Source organism: Tachypleus tridentatus, chromosome 1 (assembly GCF_004210375.1).
Source record: "Tachypleus tridentatus isolate NWPU-2018 chromosome 1, ASM421037v1, whole genome shotgun sequence".
NCBI lineage: Eukaryota > Metazoa > Arthropoda > Merostomata > Xiphosura > Limulidae > Tachypleus > Tachypleus tridentatus.
Genome location: NC_134825.1, coordinates 68,836,770 through 68,861,635, shown reverse-complemented (window position 1 = coordinate 68,861,635; position 24,866 = coordinate 68,836,770). Strand labels below are relative to the sequence as shown.

General features: G+C 31.2%; 1 protein-coding gene across 6 annotated transcripts in view; it reads right to left on the bottom strand.

Annotated features, from left to right (window-relative positions):
* The window catches only part of LOC143251425 (rho guanine nucleotide exchange factor 10-like protein), an 80,744-nt gene that overhangs the window by 18,332 nt on the left and 37,546 nt on the right, over positions 1-24,866 (bottom strand). For 4 of the 6 annotated variants that reach the window (XM_076502742.1, XM_076502747.1, XM_076502764.1 and 1 more), the window contains 11 exons: positions 24,606-24,697; positions 24,277-24,354; positions 23,396-23,575; positions 17,747-17,863; positions 16,701-16,793; positions 12,871-13,095; positions 12,044-12,135; positions 11,702-11,853; positions 9,474-9,586; positions 7,226-7,350; positions 4,854-4,892 (listed from right to left, as the gene is read on the bottom strand). In XM_076502742.1, the coding sequence (XP_076358857.1) occupies positions 4,854-4,892; positions 7,226-7,350; positions 9,474-9,586; positions 11,702-11,853; positions 12,044-12,135; positions 12,871-13,095; positions 16,701-16,793; positions 17,747-17,863; positions 23,396-23,575; positions 24,277-24,354; positions 24,606-24,697 (1,306 nt within the window). The remainder of the gene's footprint in view (positions 1-4,853; positions 4,893-7,225; positions 7,351-9,473; positions 9,587-11,701; positions 11,854-12,043; positions 12,136-12,870; positions 13,096-16,700; positions 16,794-17,746; positions 17,864-23,395; positions 23,576-24,276; positions 24,355-24,605; positions 24,698-24,866) is intronic. The other 2 variants (XM_076502753.1, XM_076502757.1) reach the window with 1 other exon arrangement.

Here is a 24,866-nt window from a genome sequence, read left to right as displayed (position 1 = left end):
AATATTTGCAACAAAGAATAATTCATAATATAAATACATAAAAAGGTAATTTGTTTGAGGACACACACACACGAGGAAATGGAAATCAGAAAGCTGATGGAGCCTTTATATCTTAAAACACGACAAATGTTGAAACATAGATTCAAAGAAAACTTTTAGAAGGTTGTTTATATTTCATATTTTCTTTCTTCATTACAACCTTTATTTTGGCCTTAAGAACATAGGTTGGTTATCATAAACCATATTTCTTTTCATTCTTTAATCTACTATTCCTGGCTAATGGTGCATGAAAATAAAACCAATCCAGTTTTGGAAGTGTATTTTAAAATCCAAAAACTGTTACATCAAGCAATTCATTTGATACTTATGTTAAGAGGTGTTCAAATAATAAATTTTTTTTTTGGTGTAAGTTATATGAAGTTAACCTTGTACTTGTGTGTCAATTGACAGCACAGCCTGTAAAGAAGTCATTCCCTTAGCTTTCAAACAAGCATTTTACTCAAGAAATACCATCAGATTCTACTTGGAAATGTCACAAAATTTCCTTTCTCCATGTCCACTGATAGGTAATTTTCTTCCCATTTTTATCCACAAATACAAGTTTTTTGGATTTCCAGTGATTTTATTTTGCTTCAGCAACTGAAAGTCTTTACAACACATCATCCTTTTAGGCCAAATTTTTCCTGTATATTTCTTTAAGAGTGCAGATGGACTTTTGTGGTAGTAAATTTCCAAGCTAGACTATGCCATGCTGAATCAAGTTGAAAACCTAAACCTGCAGCATATGCTCTTCTATTGTAATATTCTGATTTTAATCAATTTGCCACCAATAAACTTCATCACAAGAAGCATACAAGTCTCTGCTAAGTTGCTTGCTGAATTGATAATAAAACAGTGTGCCTTTCTGACTAATGCATCGGCAGCAATCTTTAATCTGCTTAGGGTTGTAAAAGGTATGTTATTGAGGTAATGTGTTTTGCAGTCGTTTTTGTTTTTTTTTTTAATGGAAAGAGTAATAGGACTTGCACTTGCTGTGAACACCAAATATATGGTCAGGTGCATTCATTAAGTCTTCCTTCAGTTCATTTGCAGAATTACCAGTCTGTGCAATATGCCAAGTAGAAGTACATTTTTTAAATCTCAATATCCTGTCTTTGCTCAAATGTTTGCAGTTTTATATATTTTCTCCTGCTTTATGCAATAAAGTCTTTATGTGCAGTCTCATAGTATGATTAACACATTCCATTTTGTCTACATTCCTGTCATAGGAAACACACTTCATAACCTTTTTTTTAATGTACAGATGAATTGCTATCACCAACCAATTTCATCTACTTATATGCACCACTTCTAACATATGAAGTCCAACTACAATTATGTCATACTACACCACACTAGAAGGCTTGCTCCAGTTTTTGTAACAAATATTCTCAATCTTTTCTCCTTTTCTTGCTGCTGCCGTACTAACACAACAAAATTTCTTACACCCAAGAATAACAGTATTTTCTATCCTTTGACCAATAAGCACCAGTATTCCCAAGTTGGTTGTGTAACTGTATCTACAGTTTCTCTTACTCTATCTTCCAACAACAATTACAGTAATACATGGAACTTCATCAATATCCCCATCACCAGCTTCAATAGCAAGACGTCTTTCTTCTTAACCTGCTGTCATAAATTGCTTATGGTGCAGTGCTTCCCATTCCTAAACCAATAAAAACAGGAATAATTTTGGTTTATTTGTTATGTTTATAACAGAAATGACAACATAAGAAGACAATGCATATTAAAACATTGACTGTTATTCACAAGGGTAATAATAAAAGCTCTCATTGTGCAACCAACTTTATCAAATCAACATGGAAATTACACTGTTTGGTTTATGGATAAAAAAAAAAAGAGCTATAAACAAAAATTTCTATGGTTTGACATAAGTAAAGACATTTCTTAGAAAAGGGAAATATATTACTAAATTCCAAGGAAACCCATCCACACACTTACGTGCTGAATATTTACCATGCCAGCTCTTTCTTCACACTTCTGAAAAGTATCGAAACTTAAACAGGGCACATTCATAATTCAGAATGTTTCTTGCAATTGTGGCAGTGAAACCCCAAACAGCAAAAACACTGACATCATGATATCCTTTTGTCTGTTTGAATTGTCATATTCTCACCACATACACAAATAACAAAATATCTTTTGGTCCTTGAAGCTCACAGTGAAATAAAACATTGCTGTTTTTCAGGTAATTGAGTGAATGATGAGAAAACCTTCTCACTTCATCTATGAAATGCACAATTTCAACAATCTGTCTTCGCACAAGTTTCTTTGTAACAAGATCACTGATACAAGTACATGGTTGGTTGTCTCTCTATCACATACAGTAGTTCTTTGGCATCATTTAAACTGAAAAATTGTATAGAAATATACACAAACTATCTTTCATCTAAGTAATAGATAAAAACTATGTCAATAAATATACACATTCATTCACATAAACGTACCTTTCTGACACGAAGTCTGACAGGTATGGGTCTTCAGGTACGTCTATAAATGAAAGTCTGTCTGATGCACCTGACAGAATACTTTCTTCCGTGTTACTCTCGTAAAGGTTTTGAGACTTGTCTACCTTTGTTTCTTTGTAATGTTTTTTTCAAATTACACCCTCAGTTACTTCATTTTCAACTGGGGAAATTTCCTTCCATATTATTCATGTTTCCAACATGCATCAAGTGCAAACAGTCACAATCAAATGTTTTTTACCTGCAGGCAGTGTACACAATTGGGGACAAGTGGCCACTGTGTTACCTGGGTTACGATTTCATTAGCCAATACTTAGCATTGTCTTTTCTCCTAATCAACATCAAAATGTTACATGAATACCTTCACAAAAAAGTACAGCAAAAATAAGAAAAAATATCAATGAGCTGTCTCTTAAAAATAAAGCTCTATACGACATTCCTTATATTTTATTATGCAAATTCATATGATGGTGGAATATTTGAAAAGAACAGTTAGCTTAACTTTCACTTAAATAACCTTCTTAAACCATGGTGGATGTGAACAGCCACAAAGCAGAGATTGCCAGCAGGCAGAAAACAGGAAGTAAATAGTAAAATATAGTTTACAAGTTAGTTTTAACAAGAAGATGGGGGAAACTAAATATATTATATTTAACATAATATTAATAATAAAAAAGGAAGTAAAGAAAACAATCCTCACTGCCACATTCTGCATTACTTTTCATAAACTCAGATTTCACTCTCCCTCACTCAGAAAAATTTCATGAAGGTTTATAACAGTGAAAGAATTAGCATTTTTAAAACCTTGTATGCTATAATGTTTGAAAGTTTTTATTCCATATGTATTCCACCAATTTGTGATTATAGAAACTTGTAAGATCCTTACACAGTTTACACAATTTTTAAGTGTTTACTAATAAGCTTATGTTTATACTTACATAAAAGATTATATGATAATATACAAGAAATGTCTAGGAAAATCTGAATTACAATTGTCACATCATATGACAGTTTTATAAAACTTGGGTTTTTCTGTTGTCAATAACAAAGAAACCTGATTTTATATTTTGAATTAACTTTTAATGTCACTAATTACTAACTTCTATCAGAACTTATTTTTAGATGTTTGTGCATGCACATCTATATAATGACAAAACTGGGATTCATAATATTATGCTCCAGATAATCATTACAAGAATATTGTTTGATAATGTCTTGAAAGAAAAAAACAACAGTTTATTAGATGTTTTGCTTCTTATTGATCTAAACATCTAATAATGAATGCATAGAATAGTATATGAAAAACATTTAAACTAGTAAATTATTTATCCCTATAACAATAGTAAAAAGAACTGCAGAACTCTTTTATAAGTGAAAAACCTTTAGACCTGATCAATTCAATTGATGACAAACTAGAATATTTGAAGCTGGCTGCCAGCTAGAATATTTTATGTGAACTAAGCCTCTATGAGCATTTTCAGTTCAACTCTGTTACTAAGAATTGTATTAAAACAATTTATCATTTTAAGAGTATAACATAAATGTAATTGAAATGATTAATGTTGTGGAGTTGAGTCTACTTAAAACTGTTGTTATTTTCTGATATCTAAACATTATTATAAAATTGCATGTTTATATAAGAGAAACATTTCACTATAAAACCAAAATCAAGAAAGATTAACCACTCAGGTACCATGGACAGTAACTAGGTACAAAAGATTGCACACTATTACCACACAAGTTTTATACAGTATATGAAATTTATGTTCAGATAGTAACTTTTCAAAATTCATTTAATAAAAAAAAATTACACAAGTTTCTAATTTAAACCATTACTAAATATTTAATGTTTTGATTTTTCAAGAATTTATTTTTAGAATGTTTATTTACCAGTCTGAAAAAAAAAACATGGAACATCCTTTCAATAAGTGTATAAAAGTGAAGGAAAACCCTAATCAAAAAGGAACATCATTGCCAATTATATACATATTTCTCTAGGAATCAAATTTATAACTTATTTGAATTAGCATATTAAAAACTGTGCAATGGCACCTCTTTGAAAAGTTTATTCTATACCATTTACTTAGTTTCACAATTACACAATGTTATTTTATACAGTTTGACTTAGTTTCAGTTATGCAGCTATAATGCTCTATTTTATACTGACTGCCTTTAGTTTCACAGATTTAATACTTTATTTTGCATCAGTTCCTCAGTTTCACATTGACAAGAACATTCATGAAGCTTTTTCAATATGTAACTTATGGAATTTATCAAAATTTTCTGTTCACATAATACAATGTGTAAGAAACCAGTTTCACAACTTACCCATATAATGAGTTAACAGATGTTATGGTGTTATAAATCCTTTGGAAAGCATGATGAAGATTAAAACATCTATTTATACCATAATCATGAAAAAAGGCAAAACTATACAACAACATTTGATGACACAATACAAAAACTAACATTTAATCAAACTTCAGGGATAGACAATCAGTTTTTAACTGACTTGTTATTTCCTCACATGTGGCTGATAAGGAACGTTTAGTTAATTTTATAAAAATCACAACTGATAGTATGAAAGAGACACTATGCAGATAAAACTGTTGTCAATATTTTGTTTCAGACAACAGCAGAAGTGATGTTAGGAGAATAAAAAAAACATTATTTTCAGAAACTAAGTCAGGAAGAGAACACAACTTCCATGCTTAGTAATGGTGGCATATGTAACAACAGACTGAGGTGATTATTATTAACCATTACTCAAATTTAATGAAGCTAATTACTTTAGTTTATTATTTGTGTAAAAACGAAAAGATAATTGGAAATTTTTACTCAAAAAATAGCTGTGATAGCAGTTAATGTTAAAACAATAAATGTAATGTGTCCAGCAGAAGATGTCAAAAAGATGATTCCCACCTTCAATAATTATTTCAAAACCACAATATTACTTGTAAAGTTACACAACTAAAATATGTTTTCTTTGTAATAATGTAATAAATTTGATGAACTGTTGCATACTTCTACTACGAACAATCTCCACATTTATCCTTACTAATATCGAACAAAATGCAAATGACAACAGTATAAAGTAGTATATATCCAGCATATGAATGTTGGAAATCTTTACTTAAAAATAGATAAATACAACTTTATGTCAATTAGCTCTCCCACTGATTTAGAAATTAAAATAATTGATAAGGATAAGAATGTAAATATGTTTGATAAAAGGAAATATTTTGCCTTTCCAATTTACGGTTTACCCTCTTTTAATAGAAATGTACCATACCCTCCTTCTGTTATAGGCATCATGTCTTCACAGTTATTCAGATATTATCAAATTTGTGATAAATTACAATATTATATCAGTAATGTTGAAATACTGACACAAAAATTAATAGTACTGGATTTAATAAAGAAACTTTAAATAAATATAAAGAAATAAAAATAAAAGAAATTTTACTTAAAATTTCTAATAACTATTTTTAGTTATAAATAAGGCCATTTAACAACTTCACACTACTTTATGTGGATGTACACCTAGAGTGGATTTGATGAATGGGTGGTGTTTGGGAGCTATACTAGTTTGTTTAGACAGCTGGATGAGACACTTCATGCTGTGCTGTCAATTAGTGCCTTGGGAGCTGGAATGTTAACATCAAGAGGCAAGTTTTCATCTAGCTTACCCCAAAATGGTAGTACCATATTTCCTTGTTTTTGAGTTTTGTTTTTACTTTTTTATTTCATTAATTCTTTACTTGGGAGAGCAGTCACCTTCCCACATCTTTCTACAGGCAGTGAACAGTGATATAGATGTGGGACATTGTGAGCTTGAGCAACCACATCTCACTCATAATTTCTATTTCTAAATCTATTGCTACTCTTTATTATGCAAGACTGGTGAATGGAGGTTAAGACTGGTAGTCAGTGTATCCCCACAGCAATGTGGGTCCTACTTCTTCAGTCACCTCCAAAACCTAGGATGCATCTTATAATCCCACATTTTAGCTTGAACTCTGGGATCTTTTCAGTTAATGCAATATTAATTTGTTGTAACTCAAAAACAAATTAATGTACATAAAAAACATTGTACACATTCAACACCTTACAATGCATTCTATAAAATATGTTCTGTCCTCTGCAAAAAAGAACCACGTTTAGTTTAAAATTGTGCAATAATATAAATAGAAAAAAGAAACATTTTCTATATTTACACATGAATATGATAAGAATAAAAGATCAGTAGAATCTTCTAAGTTTAAGCATTAACTTGTAATACACTATGAATAAAAACAATCAGCAGCTTCTGCATCCATATACTAACACATGATGTGCTAAGAGTAATAAAAACAACAGTAAGAAACTTCTACATCTACTCAAAAACATACGATGTGAATAAAAACATCAAGCAACTATTTCATCTGAACAGTAACACAATGCACTAAGAATAAAAAAAAAAAAAACTTATACATTAACATATGCTACCTGGAAAACAGCGTGTGCTAAGAAATAAAAAAACTCCAGCAAAAGCTTCTACATCTAACCGTTAAAACATATCTTAATTACAAAAGACAGCACGCAACTTCCACATCTAAACAAGCAAATTGTAAACAACAGCAAGCAGCTTCTGAAACTAAGTATTGATATATAGTACTTTGAGTATAGCATATGACTTCTACATTTAATTATTAACATACTTTGACTTCACTGGTATTGACAACTGGAGGCAGCAGGAATCCAGTCGAGTGATTTCCTCATCTTTCTTTCTGATTTTTTCTTGGATATTCTGAGATAGTCCACATATTAATGAAAGACTCAAATCCTATTGAAAGGTGAAAAATAAAACAAACAAATTCTTTTTGCTATTATTTTTCTTGTGGCAAAAATATTTTGCGAAAGCATTTAAAGATGCGACAATATTATTTTATGTCAAAACAAAAAATTTAGTATACTATACTTTCAACAAATACAATTTACCTTTTAATTTCAAACTGTACCAGGCATTAAAAGTTAACTGTTTTTTTTTTCCTTTTATACACATTAAATCTGAATATATATAGATATTTTATGAATTTTATGAACAATAATGATGCTTTACTCGATACTGTACACAAACTGTCCATAGTACAATAACTTCAATGTACATTAAGAGCACTGCAGTTGCTATTAATATACTCACATCACATAAAAGATTCTTTTTTCCCCCATCAGATTAAATAAATTTCCTAAACTTGAAAAGTGAGATATTCATATAACACTAATTTGCATAATAATTCTTATCTCTAGTCTGTTTTACATCTCCTTACTTAGATCCTGCAGAACTGCATAGTTACACTACTGTTTCTTAGTATACCACTGTAGTAAACAAATCTTACTGCTTTTCTATTATGCACAGATGACAAACCAGAGAGTAAATGTTTGAAATATTTAAATAAAATAACCCTCTACAACACTAATAGAGATACATCAAAAGAAGGTAAACACTCTACATACATTCCTGTTAAAAGTTATGCTTGAAATCACTAATTACTGATGTTTCATGTAACTTGCACAATATTTTTCATTTCTAAATGAATCATATGTTTGGATAATACAATCTTTCTGTTCAAACGTTTCTACAATCCTTTGTCACTAACCCTTGACTTAGACACAACAAATCAAACCTAAATTCTTTGAAATCCAATTTACCCTTATCATCACACATTCTTAGTGTTTCATTATACTGACATATTTAAAACCTTCAAGTTATTTAACACATCTTATATGATAAACAATATACAGGGTGTTCAGAAAGTCACTGTGCACTTACATATTTATTAACAGACATGTTTCAATATAGAATACAGGAGGTAAATATAAATGACAATTATAAACAATGTTGAAAGTGATCCCTGTGGCACCAATACAAGCTTGGATCCTTTTTATTGTTTCTAAACACTGCTATCAATGTGCTGGCTTGAAACAGACTGAATGAATGCTGTTATCGCTACTTTCAAAACTGCACAGTGACTTTCCAAACACCCTGTATAATGAATAATGAGAATGGCAACACTAATACACACCTCCAAAAACTGTTCGCAAAACATCTGTTGAACTTTCTCTATAATTCCATATTTTCATGATCCAAACAGACCACTTTTCAGCACTACTATTTCTTCTATCAACAATAATTCTAATGCTACACTTCACCTTTAAACCACACTCATCACAAAATGGTAGGGGCTGTGCATTTGGTTGGTCAAAAAAGTCAACTGACTGATAAAATATGTTATTCATTATTTGATTTTTCTTAACTGTATACATTGAATTTATTTAATATAAATAACTTTATATGAAAATAAAAGATTATTGGTTTATGCTTATTCTCCAGCCTTTGACATTAGTAAAAATAGTTGTATAGTAAGTTTTAAAAAATCACAGATGGCAGCTGCATAAAACAGGGATATTTTAATATGACAAAATATCATTACTCACCAATAACAAGTTCATCATGTAAAAGGCAGACTCATTAAACTTGCATATTCCATTATCTTAATGTATGTGTATTTGTAAAAGATGTAAAATATTTAACGATATTAAAAAGCCTACCCTTGTGTAGTTTCTGACAGAATAAAATCAAAATTATTATTGAATCCCTAATTTTAAGAGTCAATTATATGATAGAATACATTCTAATTCCAAAAAAACACAATGTTTGCACATCTTTACTTTTGTCACACTTCTTGGTATATTCTTAAATTATTGTCACAACATTTTAATACACTACTCTTACTTCTAATGATAAATGCAGTATTACTATGCAAACCTAGCTTGTTCTGGTGTACATTTTGCACATCAGCCATAAATCTGATTTATATATTTTCTCTCATATATTTCAATGCAGAAAATTTAAAGCACAGGGTTAAAATAACAACACTGAAAATGAGAAATACATGAATTACTCACACTGTAGTTTAAACGAAGTGATGCCACCAGAGAAGAGATTCTACTCATAATTTCCAAGTCATGCACCAAATCACTGAGCTCATCGTAAACACACTGTACAGTCCCACCATTGCCTGTAATAATGAATTAAAGTATAATGGTAAAAAGGGGAAGTAAAATCTTGACAGTGATTCAGTCATGTTTACAAGACAAATAGCTTCAAATATGCAGTTCCCTAATTTTTCCTTTTCACATTTATTACCATAAAGGCATCAGTTATGTTGTCTCCCTAATATAGGATAAACATTCCATTTCTGAGGTTTACAGGTTTCTCAAACACACCTACAAGATATCCAGATAACTGTCTCACCAGTACACAAACAGTAGTTTCAATCAACTCAGATTATTCTAATTAAACATAAGTATTTTATGTATTTGTCATCATTCTTAATACTCTTAAAATATCAGCTTTTAACAATGAACTTCCTTCACTCATGTTTCTATGCTTAATTCAGAACTTTATTTTCAGAATTTTTCATAAATTTATTTTTGTTTTATAAGGTATTGCTCAGCACTTCATAAATATTTTTCTTATTCATGTTTAATAAATCAAAACTGCAACAAGTAATTGTTTGTGCTTTTTGCAGTTTGAACTTGAGTGTAAGTTACCTTAAAAATCTACAAAAAGGGATGGTTTATTTGCTGAATTTTTCACACAGTTACTTAAGGCTATCTGCACTAGCTGTTGCTAATTTTGAAGTAAAAGACTACAGGTAAGGAAGCTCTTCAACACTACCCACTATCAATTCCTGGACCACTCTTTAGTAATGACTAGTGGTATTGACTATCATATTATAATGCCTCAATGATGGAAATGGCAAGCATATTGTATAATAACAGGATTCAATTCCACAGCCTACATGAAAGGCAAATGCACTAACCACCAGGCCATGCTATGTACCAATAATTCTTTCACAAGCTTAGTAATGTCACTGACTAATCACGGAAACCCACTTCTGCCATTTAAAACTCAGTGTAATGTTTTTATCTTTCATTTAAATTTCTGGTGGTTTTATAATTTTAAGTAGTGTTCTCCTGATCATAGGTATACATTATTTGTAATACTTCAATTCATTTTCAATATAAATTTTAACAAATGACAGAAGTTTTAATGACTGTTATTGTGGTCACTTGTTTTGGTTCTTCATAACGAAAGATAAATTTAATGAAAGAAAACACTTTTTGCTTTAATACAAATCACTAAATTCTAGTAGCTATATTATTTTACCATTTTTAATCGGGTATTTTTATTTTATTCAAATACAGACATTACCAAGGGCTGGCTGGGTGAGGTTTAAATCAAAATTTCCTTTTTTATACTACAAGTAAACATTAATTCCTTAAGATCCCATATCGACTTGCAGGTTAACAAAGAAACAAATATTCTTAGCACAACCATAATGATTTCATACCTATGGAATGGAAAGCAGTTCTTTAGCACATGAAGCAAGTACCATACTGCTCTACACCATTCTGGCTTGGATATATCCTTTATATAGCTATAACCGTTTGTTCACATCTACATAAATCTAACCGATTTGATACACTTTTATAAAATGCTTGAATTCAAAGATCAGAATGACAATGCCTACCATATATAATCAAGTGCAAAAAAGTTTATAATAATGTTCAAAACTGGATTTAGAGGTTTATAACTTATTTCTTGGCACTTATGTATGATGTTAGAATAATAAATAACACACATGTTAAAATAGGCAACAATTAAAAACATTTTAATTAAGGTTATTACATGACCACTAAAATGTTGACTACATGTTTTGACATTGCAACAGAACTGAGTTGCAAGACAATTTTAAACCTCTACACAGATCACACACGTTGTTCGCTCCTCTACGTAAAAATATTTTCTCAACCCAAATGAGCTGTTTTTACATATATATTTATTGTAAAAACTCTTTCACAAAAAATTTAAAACCTCATAACTTCTGGCACATGGCTGACAAAGCTATTAAGTGAAGCAAGAGCAGATGGCAAGTACTTAAAAATATAAATTATATGTAATGTTTACATTTTTGTTGAACTCTGTTCTTATTTAATTGTGTAATTTAAGGTTTATTCATAAAGAAATAAGAGGAAAAAAACAGTAAGTCACAACTTATAATAAAAAACTGATAAGAAACTTAAGAAAAACTGGTTGAATTGGTGAGAAACTTGTAGTAAAAACCTACCAGTTCCCCTTGATATTGATGTTCGATTTCGTTCAGAAGACGCTAGCAAATTTCGAGTAGCTGGAGCAACATTTTCTTGCACTTCAACATCCATAAGAGGTACGGCCCACTTCAAATTGAACCTTTCTCCCCCATGGCTTCCTTCTGAAGACCTAAAGTTCACAATAATAGTATAATTAAAATGAGAAAAAAAGTAAACATGAATACTAGGATCACTTTTTTACTTACGGAAAGAACACATGCTAAAAAAACTTTCAAAAGATAATAAGCTTTTTTTTTTCCTAATCAAATTATACAATATTCTGTTAATAAGCTGTTTTGTATAAAATAAAAATAACTTACTTCGAAACCACAGAAACACATACTAGAAGGTCATTCAGGAGAAACAGTTGTCTACCTTTGGATTTAACAACTAATCCATGTTGGTCTACTTCCTAATAAACAGAATTAAGCAGGTTTAATGAGATGCAAAATTCTAAAAACAATTAATGAGAAACAAAAATAACACTCTCTCGAGGCCCAAGTCAATCACTTTGATATTATACACATTACAATATTTAAATGCAAGGAGGACCATAACTAATTATGAAACTATCAACAAGGTCGCATCCTTCAGTTGTCTATTGGTTTTCCACACTTAGTAATATAAAAAATTTATACAATTGAATGTTATACTTTGAAACCTAATTTTAACCATGGAAGAATATTGGCTCTGGTTATGGTAATGATATCCAGTGATGGTTGGCAGGGCTAACAGACCTATTGAACATTTATTCTATTAAAAGATATTGTGACCAATACCAACTGTTGCCTTCAGTAATAATTTTAATGCCATTAGATACAGTTATTTATACCCATTTGTTTTTTAATTAATCTGAACAGCAATTACATTTCCAAACTCATACATCCTACCAAAGGTTGTTTTTGATGAACAGTAACTGTACACTTAACAGCAACATCATAAATACATTGGATAGTGGGAGTCTGTTAAACATTCACAGAATCTTAGGATACAAAATACACACAACAAAAGCAATAGTACGGTAGGAAATAATCAAAATCAATTTCTGCCTTACATTATAAGCAAAAGATAAATGTGTATTCATAGCAAATATTACACCAGATATAAATTTAGAAACAAAAACATATGTCCCATCCCACAAACTTACCAACTGCAAAACATCATCCTGTCTGAGCAGATAGTGGTCAGTATCTGCTATAGATTTCAATGAGAATTTGTTGTTTAAATGCTTCAGTACTTCACGTACAGCATAATGTTGTTCAGACTCTCGTTTCCGTTCGTTCAGCGTTTCGGCAAGAGACTCAAGCTGTGTCAGAGCTAACTGCAATGACATACGGTCATGATGACCTGGAGGAGTGTGCTTAAGTAGATCCTTTAAAAATGGAAGAAATATTTATCCTGTTAATTTTCTATATTACACAAAATGTAAAAATGGGGACCTCTTCAGGTTAGTTGAGATTTGATAAGGTAAAATAGATGATAATAAAACTAAAGGGTTTTATAAGGCACACATGCAAGCAGTTTGTGGTTAGCATAATTTGATAGCTTAATCTGACCTTCACGTTTGCTAAGTGATTTACAACCTATAGGCACAAACAATAGTCAAAAGGGCAATAAAACAATAAAATTTAATTTTAAATAGAAGTATACTGTTATGAGTTTATAGCTACTTAGGATAAAATAATGCAGTTTCGTGGCATAAGCTGATATCTCTCCAGCAAAAATAAAGGGGGAGGTAAATGCAGCTTTATTTCAATTTTTTTTTTAATGGTTATGAGACCTGTTAAGCTGAGTCGGTATAGAAAATAACAAAGTTTGACTGAAAATAGACATTTAAAATGTATTTAAGACATATTAGAGATTACAAAAAACAAAACTTAGTGTTTTGAGATGAAGAAAAGTATTTTTAATCTTAACATTAAAATTACCTTGCACACAAACCATTCAAAACAAATACTCCATATCCTGACAAACAGTTTTTAAAATTTACTTCTAATTTAAGACTTGTGCCACTTTTACAAAGATTTTCAGGGAAAAAATTTAGATGATAATTAGAAAGGAGTAACTATATTTTAAGAGAGTTTATTAATGAGTCAAAAATGTTAGAATGTATTTAAAATGAAATATAATAAAACAGTATATAAAATATGTACTGGACATTTAAAATTATAATATTTCTTCCTGCTTTATTTAATCAGAATGCTACTCCATTGTTTCTTCTAACTCACTGTTGTATATTCTGAAGTTGAAGAATCTTCATCACTTGATTCATTATTGTCCCATAGAACGTCATCTTGCATTCCATCTTCTGAATTGGATAAACATTTTCAAAACGATTTTCTAATAATATTATCTGACACTCCTTTACAAGCTTTTGAAATCCACTTTACTTATTGATGTTTATGCCCTTTTTATTTTGACACTTGGTGTCAAAGCACAATTGTCTTTATTTAGCCAAGTATCATTATGCTTATTGATATAATTTTTGAATGAATTGTTACTGGACAAAGAGGTTGTAGCTAATCTGTCGTTCTGCCAGGAATTATCACCATATCACTGTTTTTGTTTCTTAACCTACTCTTAATTTTAGAGGAGAGATGGCCATGAAATGCATCCATTTCAAACATGCTCCAATGCTTTAATAATGCACCAGGTCAACGTTTCCAGACACATCCCAACCACTCTTCCATTAACTCTGATGTCATCCACACATTTCTTTTGTGAAAGATCTATTACATCTTTGCAAAAATTTTCTTTTGGCAATGTTTTTCTGTAATATGACATAAGGAGGCAATTTATTTCCATCTACCATTACATATAGCACGATACTAACTCTTAACTTCTCATAACCGGTGGTTTCGATTGTCACCTGTTTTTCTCTTTTGACATTTACAGTGTAGTTGCAAGGCATGTAAATAATGTTGTTTCATCTGCATTACCATTTTGGTTTAGGGAATATTAATTCCTTTGACATAAACCAATAACATTGATATTTAATTAGTTTTGTTTCAAAATCTGATGAAAAGTTTTGACTAATTATTGTACTTCTCTTTTCATAAATTTCTCACACCAGTTACAACTAGCCTTGAAAGAAATACCACTATTCCCTGCAAACTGTTTTGCTTTTAACATTAAGACTTCTCTCATTACATAACACTGAAATATGTTCAAACAGCAGCATCAATTTCAGGATGTCTTCCTTTTCTTGTACCATAAAATGACTTTGTATCTTTCTTCCAAGAAAACAACTTTGTTTTTGTACCACTCCAACGACGTACATTTGCCTCACTCACTGTATACTTTTTACTAACTGCACAATTCCCAACAACAGGAAAGTCGGACAAAAACTGAAAATAGTGATATCTCACTACACCGCTATAGGCACCAAGATTGGCAAATTTGGCATTTTGTAAGTGTTTTTTTTTTAATATAGTCCAATCTGTTTGTTCATGCAATAATAATGAGTAATGAAATCAAATTGGTCATATGTGTGCTCCATGTTTAGTATTACTGGCACACAAAAATATAGCTAATAAAAAGGAAATAAACAAGTAAAATAAATATATTTTTAATTTTATAATGATAATGAGTAGTGCTCAATATATGTAACCTAGCTAGCCACAGTAATATAGAAAATTTTAATACTAGAAAAAGTATTTAATTAAGAAAGTCAGACTAACATAACTATAGTGATTTGCTAAAATTTGTTTTAAATAAATGTTCTAACCTTAAAACTTTCCACATTACTATAGCTAGCTAAGTTATGTATATATCAATCCCTAATTGTCTTTGTACATTACTAGTACTTCATAAGCTTTAATAATCACAAACACCACAAAACTAAATACTTATTTTTGAAAGAAAATCTTAAATTTCTGTGGAAAACAAAAATATATTGAATTATGAATAACAGAAAAAAATTAACCTGGTGTGGCAATTCAACACATCTGTTGTATGGTTTACTTTAGTGTGAGAAAAGAACTACTAGATGATACAGTTTGAAACTTCTGAAGAACTTTTACAGAATGCATAACTTCTGGAAATACATTTTTATATGCAGCTATGAAATTTACAAAAAATTTAACCATAAAATACTTAATTTATTAAACTGGTTGCCTTGGTTGTATATTTAATTACTTATGTTTCCTCAGATTATTTTAAACTAACCTATAAAGTTTTTATTTTATTAAGTTAAACTTTCTTTTGGTTCAAAATACACTGCATGCAGTTTCTCTGTGTTTATGATCACTGTCATACAATAATTTGTTTTACCATACCAAAATCATTAGTTAGCAAACCATTTTAAAAAATACCCAATACATGTGAAAATTTTAAATCCATACATCTGTTATATACACGTGTAAGTGGTGTCTATGTAAGAGAGATGAAGCTAAAACAAATATGTTGATGTGGCAAATGTCAGGAGTTGAAAAATTATTACTTGTTTCAACTGTATTCACTGAGAGCATTTGGAAAGGAATAAGTAAAATGGTTATGTGAGCATCTTAGTAGCTAGGTGTACCTCTGCTCATTGTTCACATGACAGTACATGCAAAGTTTTAAGTTTTAATGTTGCAATTTTGTTTTGGAGGTGAAATACATCCATCTATGCATGTTTAAGTAAATATTACCATTTTATGATTTGCATTTATATGGAACATAGTTCTATCTATTTTCATGCAAGCACGTAAACATTTCTTTTACCATTGTAATATCTATTTTGTTATAAAGATATAGTATTGAAATACGAGATAAAAAATAATTTCTTTATAAGAAAAAGTTGGATAAACACATTTTAATACTTGAATGTTTTTTTTTTAATTTAATTTTAGTGGTAGCATAATCTACTCATGTATATATGAAACATACTATGGTCTTTCTTGTGATTTGAACTGTGCTAATCACAAACTATGTTTTTTAAACTTTTTTTCCCCCCCCATTAGGAACCAAAATTAAAATTTACAATACACTCCTTACCTGTAGAAGAAGAATGAACTGAGGAAATCTTTGCACTGGCTTAACCATCAATCCAAAAAAAGACAATCTATCTGTACTACTAATTTGTTTAACCTAGGTACACAGAAAAATTAGATACAAGTCAGAACAAAGTGAGATCACTTGTATGTTCTTGCCATTGTGTATATATAAAGTATCACTACATACATATACAATGTTTCATGTTCTAAACAGAAATGTTTGAAATGTTTTTGATGCTACCAAAGATACATTATGGTTTAATAAACTTTATCCCATATAATAATTGCTTGAGGTTTATTTTACTGTACCAAATTTGTGTTCCCAATGAATACATATTAAGGAAACATTCCCTTGTCCTTATGCAAGTGCATTTCTGAATACTTATCCTAAAATTAGTTTATCACAGAAGGAAATTCAAGATAATAAAAATACATGATTAGATGTAACACTATAAATTATCATGTTTTGAAGGCTTCTCTGAGTTAAACATTTGGAAAGGAGGAACACTAAATACTTTATCATTCTTCACATTTACTTATGCAGAACTTCAATATTTTACTATTCTTTATTATTGACATGTCACACAATTTCTTGTTTAAAACTACTATTATTTTACCCAACCAATGTATCTGCTGTACATCAATATAAAAAACAAATTCAACTATATTTATTTATAGCAAAACTAAACCATAAATTATGGTTACTTCACTAATTTGTTAAAGTCTAAACTGCAAAATTATAATAATACTTCTTGCTCCAACAAGATTAACTTACAAGAGTACCTATGGAAAATTTAATTTCAAGGGCTGATTTATTTGACACAAGCAAATAAAAAGTATACTGTTAAAAATACATTTTTAAAAAAACTATTCAGCCCCAAAAAATCTCTAAAATGTTAAATAAGTGCTTTTTCATATTGTAATTCCTGATGTTCAGTCATCATAAGCATTAGATAAATGATTCCATTTTTTTTTTCAGTAAAAGCACAAAAAAAAAAAGAGAAAAACAAATGAAAATCAATTCTTCAACCTCTACAATTTACCTACCTTCAAAAAGTCAGCAAAAGCAGATTTATTTTTTGAAGCTTGTTTTGCTGTTTCCATAGCGAGAGAGAAGTTATTGATGAAATCACTATAGATGTCCAAAACCATGGCTTTTGAAAACTGAAAAACAAAATTTCATCTAAAAAAAATTGATATTGTAAGTACCATCACATGTACAAAAAAAAAAAAAAATGTGGAGAAAAGAATCAATCTATTTGAGAATTTGAAACTCAAACAGTTGGTATGGGTGTTAAAACGTATTAAAATAAAGTGGAGAACGTTTTGACTTCCTTAACCTGAAGATGACTTAAGAAGGTCAAAACTTTGTTCTCTAGTTTATTTTAATAAAAGTTTTAATACCCATACCAGCTGTCTTAAGATACATTTTTACTTCAAGTGATTTTCTTGTCATTACACATTTGAGAATTTATTTAACCATTTTCTTCAGTGTGGGAGTAAATTAAGCTAAACATTGGGAAATTCATGTACTTACATTTTTATACAAGTTTTTCTTTGAAGATAGTTAATTGATCTTTCCTTAATGGCAGAGTTGAACTACAATAATAATTTGTTTTTCTCACACTTTAAATAGTTATCTTAACTGAATAAAAATCAAAATTTTCCTAAACTGAAAATATATTTCCAACAATACTTACCTCTTCTGATAGTACAGCTTGATCTCCAGGTGTTCCACTCTTTGCCCATCTATGCATTGAAAACACTTGTTCTAGTATTTTATACAACATTCAATTGCCTTAGGTAAATTGTAATTTTCAAAATTTTCTATCAACATCAATGTGCCCTCTATCTAAATACTGAGTATCTCACTTAGATAATGTAATCACTTTTTCAAGGTTAAAACTAGCTTTGAGTGGGGAGGTAGGGCAGCAAAAGAGTGTCAACAGAGATAAGTATAATTGGAAATACATTTTCATTTAAAAAAAATGTTAACTTCTGGCACTGTAGCTTGAATCACACAATAAAAAATTGAAGGAGTAAGTGGACATGATCCATACATGAAGCATCTGTATAGAGCAGGACTGTACCAACATAAAAATGGTACACAAATGAGGAAACTGTACTACGTCCAGAAGAGGAATACACTTAACTTGGAAATTTGTTACAATATCAAAGGTATAACAGAATGAGTAATTAGCAGTACAGTACAGTCATAATCAGACAGCCAGGTTTCCACAACTCTGGGGGTTGTGGTACCAATATTCTACATTGGTGACTTGGGCAATTGGACTGCAATGTTGTGTGTATATATATATATTACACTGAGCCCGGCATGGTCAGGTGGTTAGGGCATTCAACTTGTAATCCTAGAGTTATGGGTTCGAATCCCTGTTGTACCAAACATGCTTGACCTTTCAACTGCAGGAGTATTCTGATGGGATGGTCAATACCACTATTTGATGGTAAAAGAGTAGCCCAAGAGTTGGAAGTGGGTGGTGATGACTAGCTAGCTGCCTTGTCTCTAGTCTTACACTACTAAATTATGGATGGCTAGTGCAGATAGCCCTCATGTAGCTTTGTGCAAAATTCAAAAACAAACAAATATAGTTCACATATTCTGTCTGGAGTGAGTTCTGGTCCTTTGGAAAGCATATACTACCTCATCATTTCAAGCCCGGGATGTTGCTTTTCAGACTTCTTCAGGTGGAGGAGCTAAAATTTTGGATCCAATCAAAAAGGTGTTGAAAAGAAAAGACCTATTGGAGTAAAGCAAAATATATGTCGGATCACAGAGTCCTGTGCACATGGATTGCAAATAACTTTGACAACATTTGCAAGCCAACAGCAACAAAAAAGAGAATTTAAAATAATGGTGAAACAAAGAACACAAATATAATTGTAAAATCCCAATTCAGTAATTGAAAAAGTTGTTTGGTCTGAAGAATGTGCAAGGATTTTTGGTAGACCTAATAGAACTGGGGATTTGAAAAACTGTCCAAAAATAGTGCACAAGAATGCATTATATGAAGCCACCATAGATAAAGCAGAGCCATTCTCAAATATCTAAGTCATAAAACAAGATATGGTAGATAGATACTTATGGATGAAGAGGATTTAAATTCCTTTTAATACATCATTGGTAATAATTATTCAATTTCTTTTGATAAATGATCAAGGTTGTCCTATGAAGAAATTTAATTGAATAGAGAGCAACCTTACAAGTTAAATCCTTAGGTTGGGCAAAGGATCATATAATTTTCAGACATGATGACTGAGTTTCCAAATATTTGGGAGAGGAATTTCTGATCAACATTTTCTCAACAGAGACTGCCAATGTTGAAGTAGAGGTGGGCATTCCTGCATATACTGAAACAGTGGGAACCATGCTTCACCTGGAAATTAAGGTGGAACCAGTAGAACTCAAGTAGAATCAACCATTGTCAAAACCCAGGACAACAGTTGCCTTGGGGGAATACAGATGTAAACCTGTCCAGTCTTGACTGAACACATCTGCTGCAATGCTTCAGGATGAGATATCAGAGACCAAAATCAACTGTAGTTGAGAATTCTAATAAGTCTCAAAGGCATCAGTCATTAGAGACCCAAACTGAGAGCAAATTAGCACGCATACAATGGATATGAGCCTAGTAGAGAAGATCCAAAGTATGAAAACAAAGGTCTTGAGAATGCGTGTGTTCTTGAAGAAAATCTGAAATAACATCATGGAAGTGTTGGAATGAATCACAATAATTTTTCCTTTCAAGAGAGACAGATCTTGATCCTTTGCCTGGTGTACTACAAGAAGTTTGAGAATACTAATATGGAGGGTAGACTCATCTTCTGTACAAACACTCTGGAACTCCTGACCTTGAAGATAAGCTCTCTTTCCCTGAGGAACAGACTTAAGTATCAAAAAACACAGCCAGATGGACAGGATATTGCATCAGTGACATAACAGATTTCTCCATTCTGATAGGGAAGCCTGCTTTTCTGGCTTCTGAAAGGAAAACCTGAGTGTTGTTCTGGTAATTGATAGGATGAAGCCAAAAGGAGCCATCCATCCACATAATGATATATGCACAGGCCCAAGAAATGCAAGTGGTGAGAAAAAGCTCAAACAACTCTGCAGCAGACATAAAGTGCTTATGCAAGACCATAAGGTAGAATCCAGAACTGCAGTACGTAACCTTTTTGCATAAACCTAAGAAATCTCTAGAAAGATTCTGCTATGGGAATATGGACATCAACTTTAATAACATTGAACATGGTCATCCAGAGCCCTGGTGAAAAGTACCATCATAGGTTGAGAAAATATTTCATTTCAAAGCAAAGAGGATCTAAAAATTGTCTAAGTCAACACAGATAGATGATTGGAAAATAACCTCCAGTCAAATAAATGGGAATAAAATCCTGGAAAAATGGGATACGCCTTCTCCACTTCCTTTTCAACTAACAATTTTCTTATGGCCTAGGAACAAAGCTTGACTTACTGTGGATCTGTTAGAGATGAAAAGGCAACAGATTAAGCAGACAATTGTAAAGGTGATGTAAATTGAATGATCAACCCTGAAGCTAGAACCTAGAGTTTCTATGGATCTCTGGTGAAAGAACACAAATATTCAGGAAGTTATGCAATCTGCTCCCCCACCTATGGGATAGTCACTGACACTATTTTCATGGGTACATCCAAGTAAAAAATCTTTCAGAATACAAATGGACATTATTATGAGAACCAATCAACCTGGGAACTGAAAGAGAGGGTTGGAAAACAATAGGATGATACTCTCAAATAAGTTCCAGAAATGCAATAAGCCAGTGACAATAAAGAATGTAAACAAGGTATATCATTTCAGGATTCTAACATCTGTGGAACTGAAGCAATAAATGTGGGATGGAGAAAAGAGGCTTCCTGTAAATTCCTAAGGGTAGAAGACAGTAAATGAATCACTTTCAAACAAAGCATCTCTATCCAATAAATCCCAGCAAGAAACCAGCCAGGAAACCAAAGAAAGAATTAAAGACAATCTGACAAGGGTAGACAACAGCAAAATCCCCAGCTCATCCTCAAGTTGCCAAGATAAAAGTTGATAGGCTTCAGACAAAAGTTTGATGATAAATATCTCAGGACAGTCACAATATTAGGATGAATCTGAGAAACCTGATCCCTTTAAAGTGATCACAAATTCCAATCTAGAACCCCCACAAGTCCAATAGGGAATCAATTTGCTGGGAATCTAGAACAGGCAACTTCCTGGTAGTGATAAACAAAAGAATGCTGACCATATAAACATGGAGGACTAGGCAAAGCTATCCTATCACATAACTGAGCTGCAGATCTAGCATAAACAGCAACAACAACAGGAGGATAAAAAACCAAAAAAAAAACAAATAGTCACTTGCTATAATGACTGCTAACCAGGAAAAAGTACAGTCCAATGCAATAGAAGAGATGCTCACAAACCCAAGTAACCAACTTACAAAAATGGGTGTTAGTTGCGGGTGATTAAAGTTGTCCCTCTTATGAGGCTGACCTAGTAAAAGAAGGAGCTAAAGAAAGAGTAAATTCTTGCCAGTTGTTCCCAGGTCATTTGCTAAAGTTGCCACAGAGAGAGACCCTCAGGTCATATATTTCTCCATCTTGCAATGGATCATACCACAAACAGCTTCAACTGAGAGTGCCCCCTCCTCTTGCTGTTTACTAACACCAAATAGCAGAGGTGGAAGAAAAGAGATTGGTTGACCTTTGTAATAGAAGCATTAACTTAAGTTTCTGTTGTTGTTGTTAAGCAATTTTAAATATAAACAAAAAGATAACCATAGAAAGTCCAACCATGTTCAAAATCACAACATAAATAGTAAATAATTAAAACATTATTGATAGAAACCTGTGCCAAATCCTTTGTTAAGAAGAGGTGATTAAATTACCTAAATGAGGTACTTGTGTACAGTACCTAGATAGAGAGTGTATTGAAGTTCATGGAGAATTATACAGATTAGAATTAACCTTGGTCATTCAAGAAGCATAAAAGACTGGAACAAGCATTTTCAATGCTTAGATGGGTAAAGAATAGAGACCCTAGAGATCAATAAAAAGCTATATTTTCAGTGGATGGTTTATTTTCTATGTAATATCTACTTTGTGCTTGAAAAAATCTAAGTTCAGTACCTGTAAAATTGTTTAAGTTATAAATTCTTGAAAATTTGTCACATGGTTTTAATAAACACTAAAAAATCCTTTTATCTGGAGTTCTTTTTTATGTGCTTAAAATCTTATGAATTGATCTAGCACTCAGGGAAACTATACTTCATATATAGATAAAAGAACTATCTTTTCAATCCAATCATTTTTAACCTTTCATTCCCAGTGTTTTACTTACTGTCCAACTCGCAGTAATACCATCAAAAGCTGACCACACAAGTTTGTAAAAACAAAATCACTTCCAGAAAAGGAAACTTATTTTAGAAATTAACATGAATAAGCCTATTTCTGATGGATAATAGTTTACAAACTGATATAAACTTGGGGCATGCAGATTACATTTAATTTTGAAAAATTACAAAACATCAATTCTTAAATATTCTTAAAGAAAGAGTTGCTGAACCGGTCAGAAATACTATTTTATGTTACACAATGTTATGTACTGTATTATAAAAGAGAATGTAATGCTATGAAAGAGACTGCATACAACTTACTGAAGCTACAAAAACATCTCCAATCTTTTCATGTGCATCCCATTCTCTCACACATTGGCTTAATGCAATGCCAAAGATGGTATGACACTGTAGTATCTGTTCCACTCGGAAGAACATGATGTTGATCTTAGCTGGGCTGACTAGTGGAGCACTACATTCTTCCAAAGGTCTTTTGTAATCCTATTTTAAAGAAAACTAAGACACTTTAATGAATTTAAAGGATATAAGGGATATGAGAGGTAGACTTGACTGGGTATGCCAATGACTGCTTTACATTTACATGTTGTATTACTTAACAAAAGAAACTTTTAAATATGAGCATCTTCCTGCCTACTATTTCTTCAATCACCTTTTTGATGACTTACAAATCCATTACATATTTCACTTTAAATAACTGTTATTTATGGTGTGCTAAGTACAATGACATTCAGGAAATGTTTTTGTTTTTATTCAAACATTGTACAGAACTATATATTTATTATTGATTTTTACAATGCACAATCAATGTTAAACCGATCACAATCTTGAATGATATATTTTAGCATGTTCTTGTAATAAACCACAGGAGAATTATGTTCAAGACCAATGAAGAATGAAATCCTAAACAATTACTCCATTGTGATATGAGTACAATATAGATTGTAACTAAAACTTTTTTAATAAATGTTTGTAAAAGTTCAGGTTTTATCCTGAAAAACTTAATATGCATGTATAAAGTTTGAATATCAGTTTAACCAGACAAAACAAGGGTATTATATGCACAAGATCTTTATAACTCATCTCCAGAAATAACAGAATAAGAATTAACATTATCAATCACCACAAAATCATATGCAATTTATATCATGTTATTCCCTGGAATAACATTTATTTGATCATACCTTTATAAGCCTTTGAAGTGTTGTAACATAAGAATTCTCACTGTCCACTATACTTCCTATTATGTACCTCCTTTTAAGCTGGCAAAATAAAAATCAGAATATAAACGAGAGCCATGGAAGTTTCCAATAGCTGCAGTATGGAAATATCAAAAATATCAGTAGATGTACAGATCACTAAGTCAAGTACATAGTTAATACAGATGTTACTGACTTTTCTAAAATCAGCAACATATGACAACACAAATGCTGAACTTTATTTCCAGATATCTTAATAATTTATTCAGTAAACTTACCAGTACAATAACTTATTCCACATTACTGAGACTTACTTGTTCTGGACTAAGACACGATGGTGCAGGAGGTAGAGATAGAGGAGGCCGCTGTTTTTTGGAAAGCTTTATATCATAGTACGTCTCTTCACCTAATAAAACGAAAATATTTTATGGAAATGTAACAAATGTATGACCTATCCAAAGGAACAAAAAAAAATAACTATTTACAATGTCAATACACATTCAATGTTTGCTAAATGCTGAACTTCTAATAAAAGAAACATTACACATAAAAGTTCTTCTGTCTGTAAATAGTAC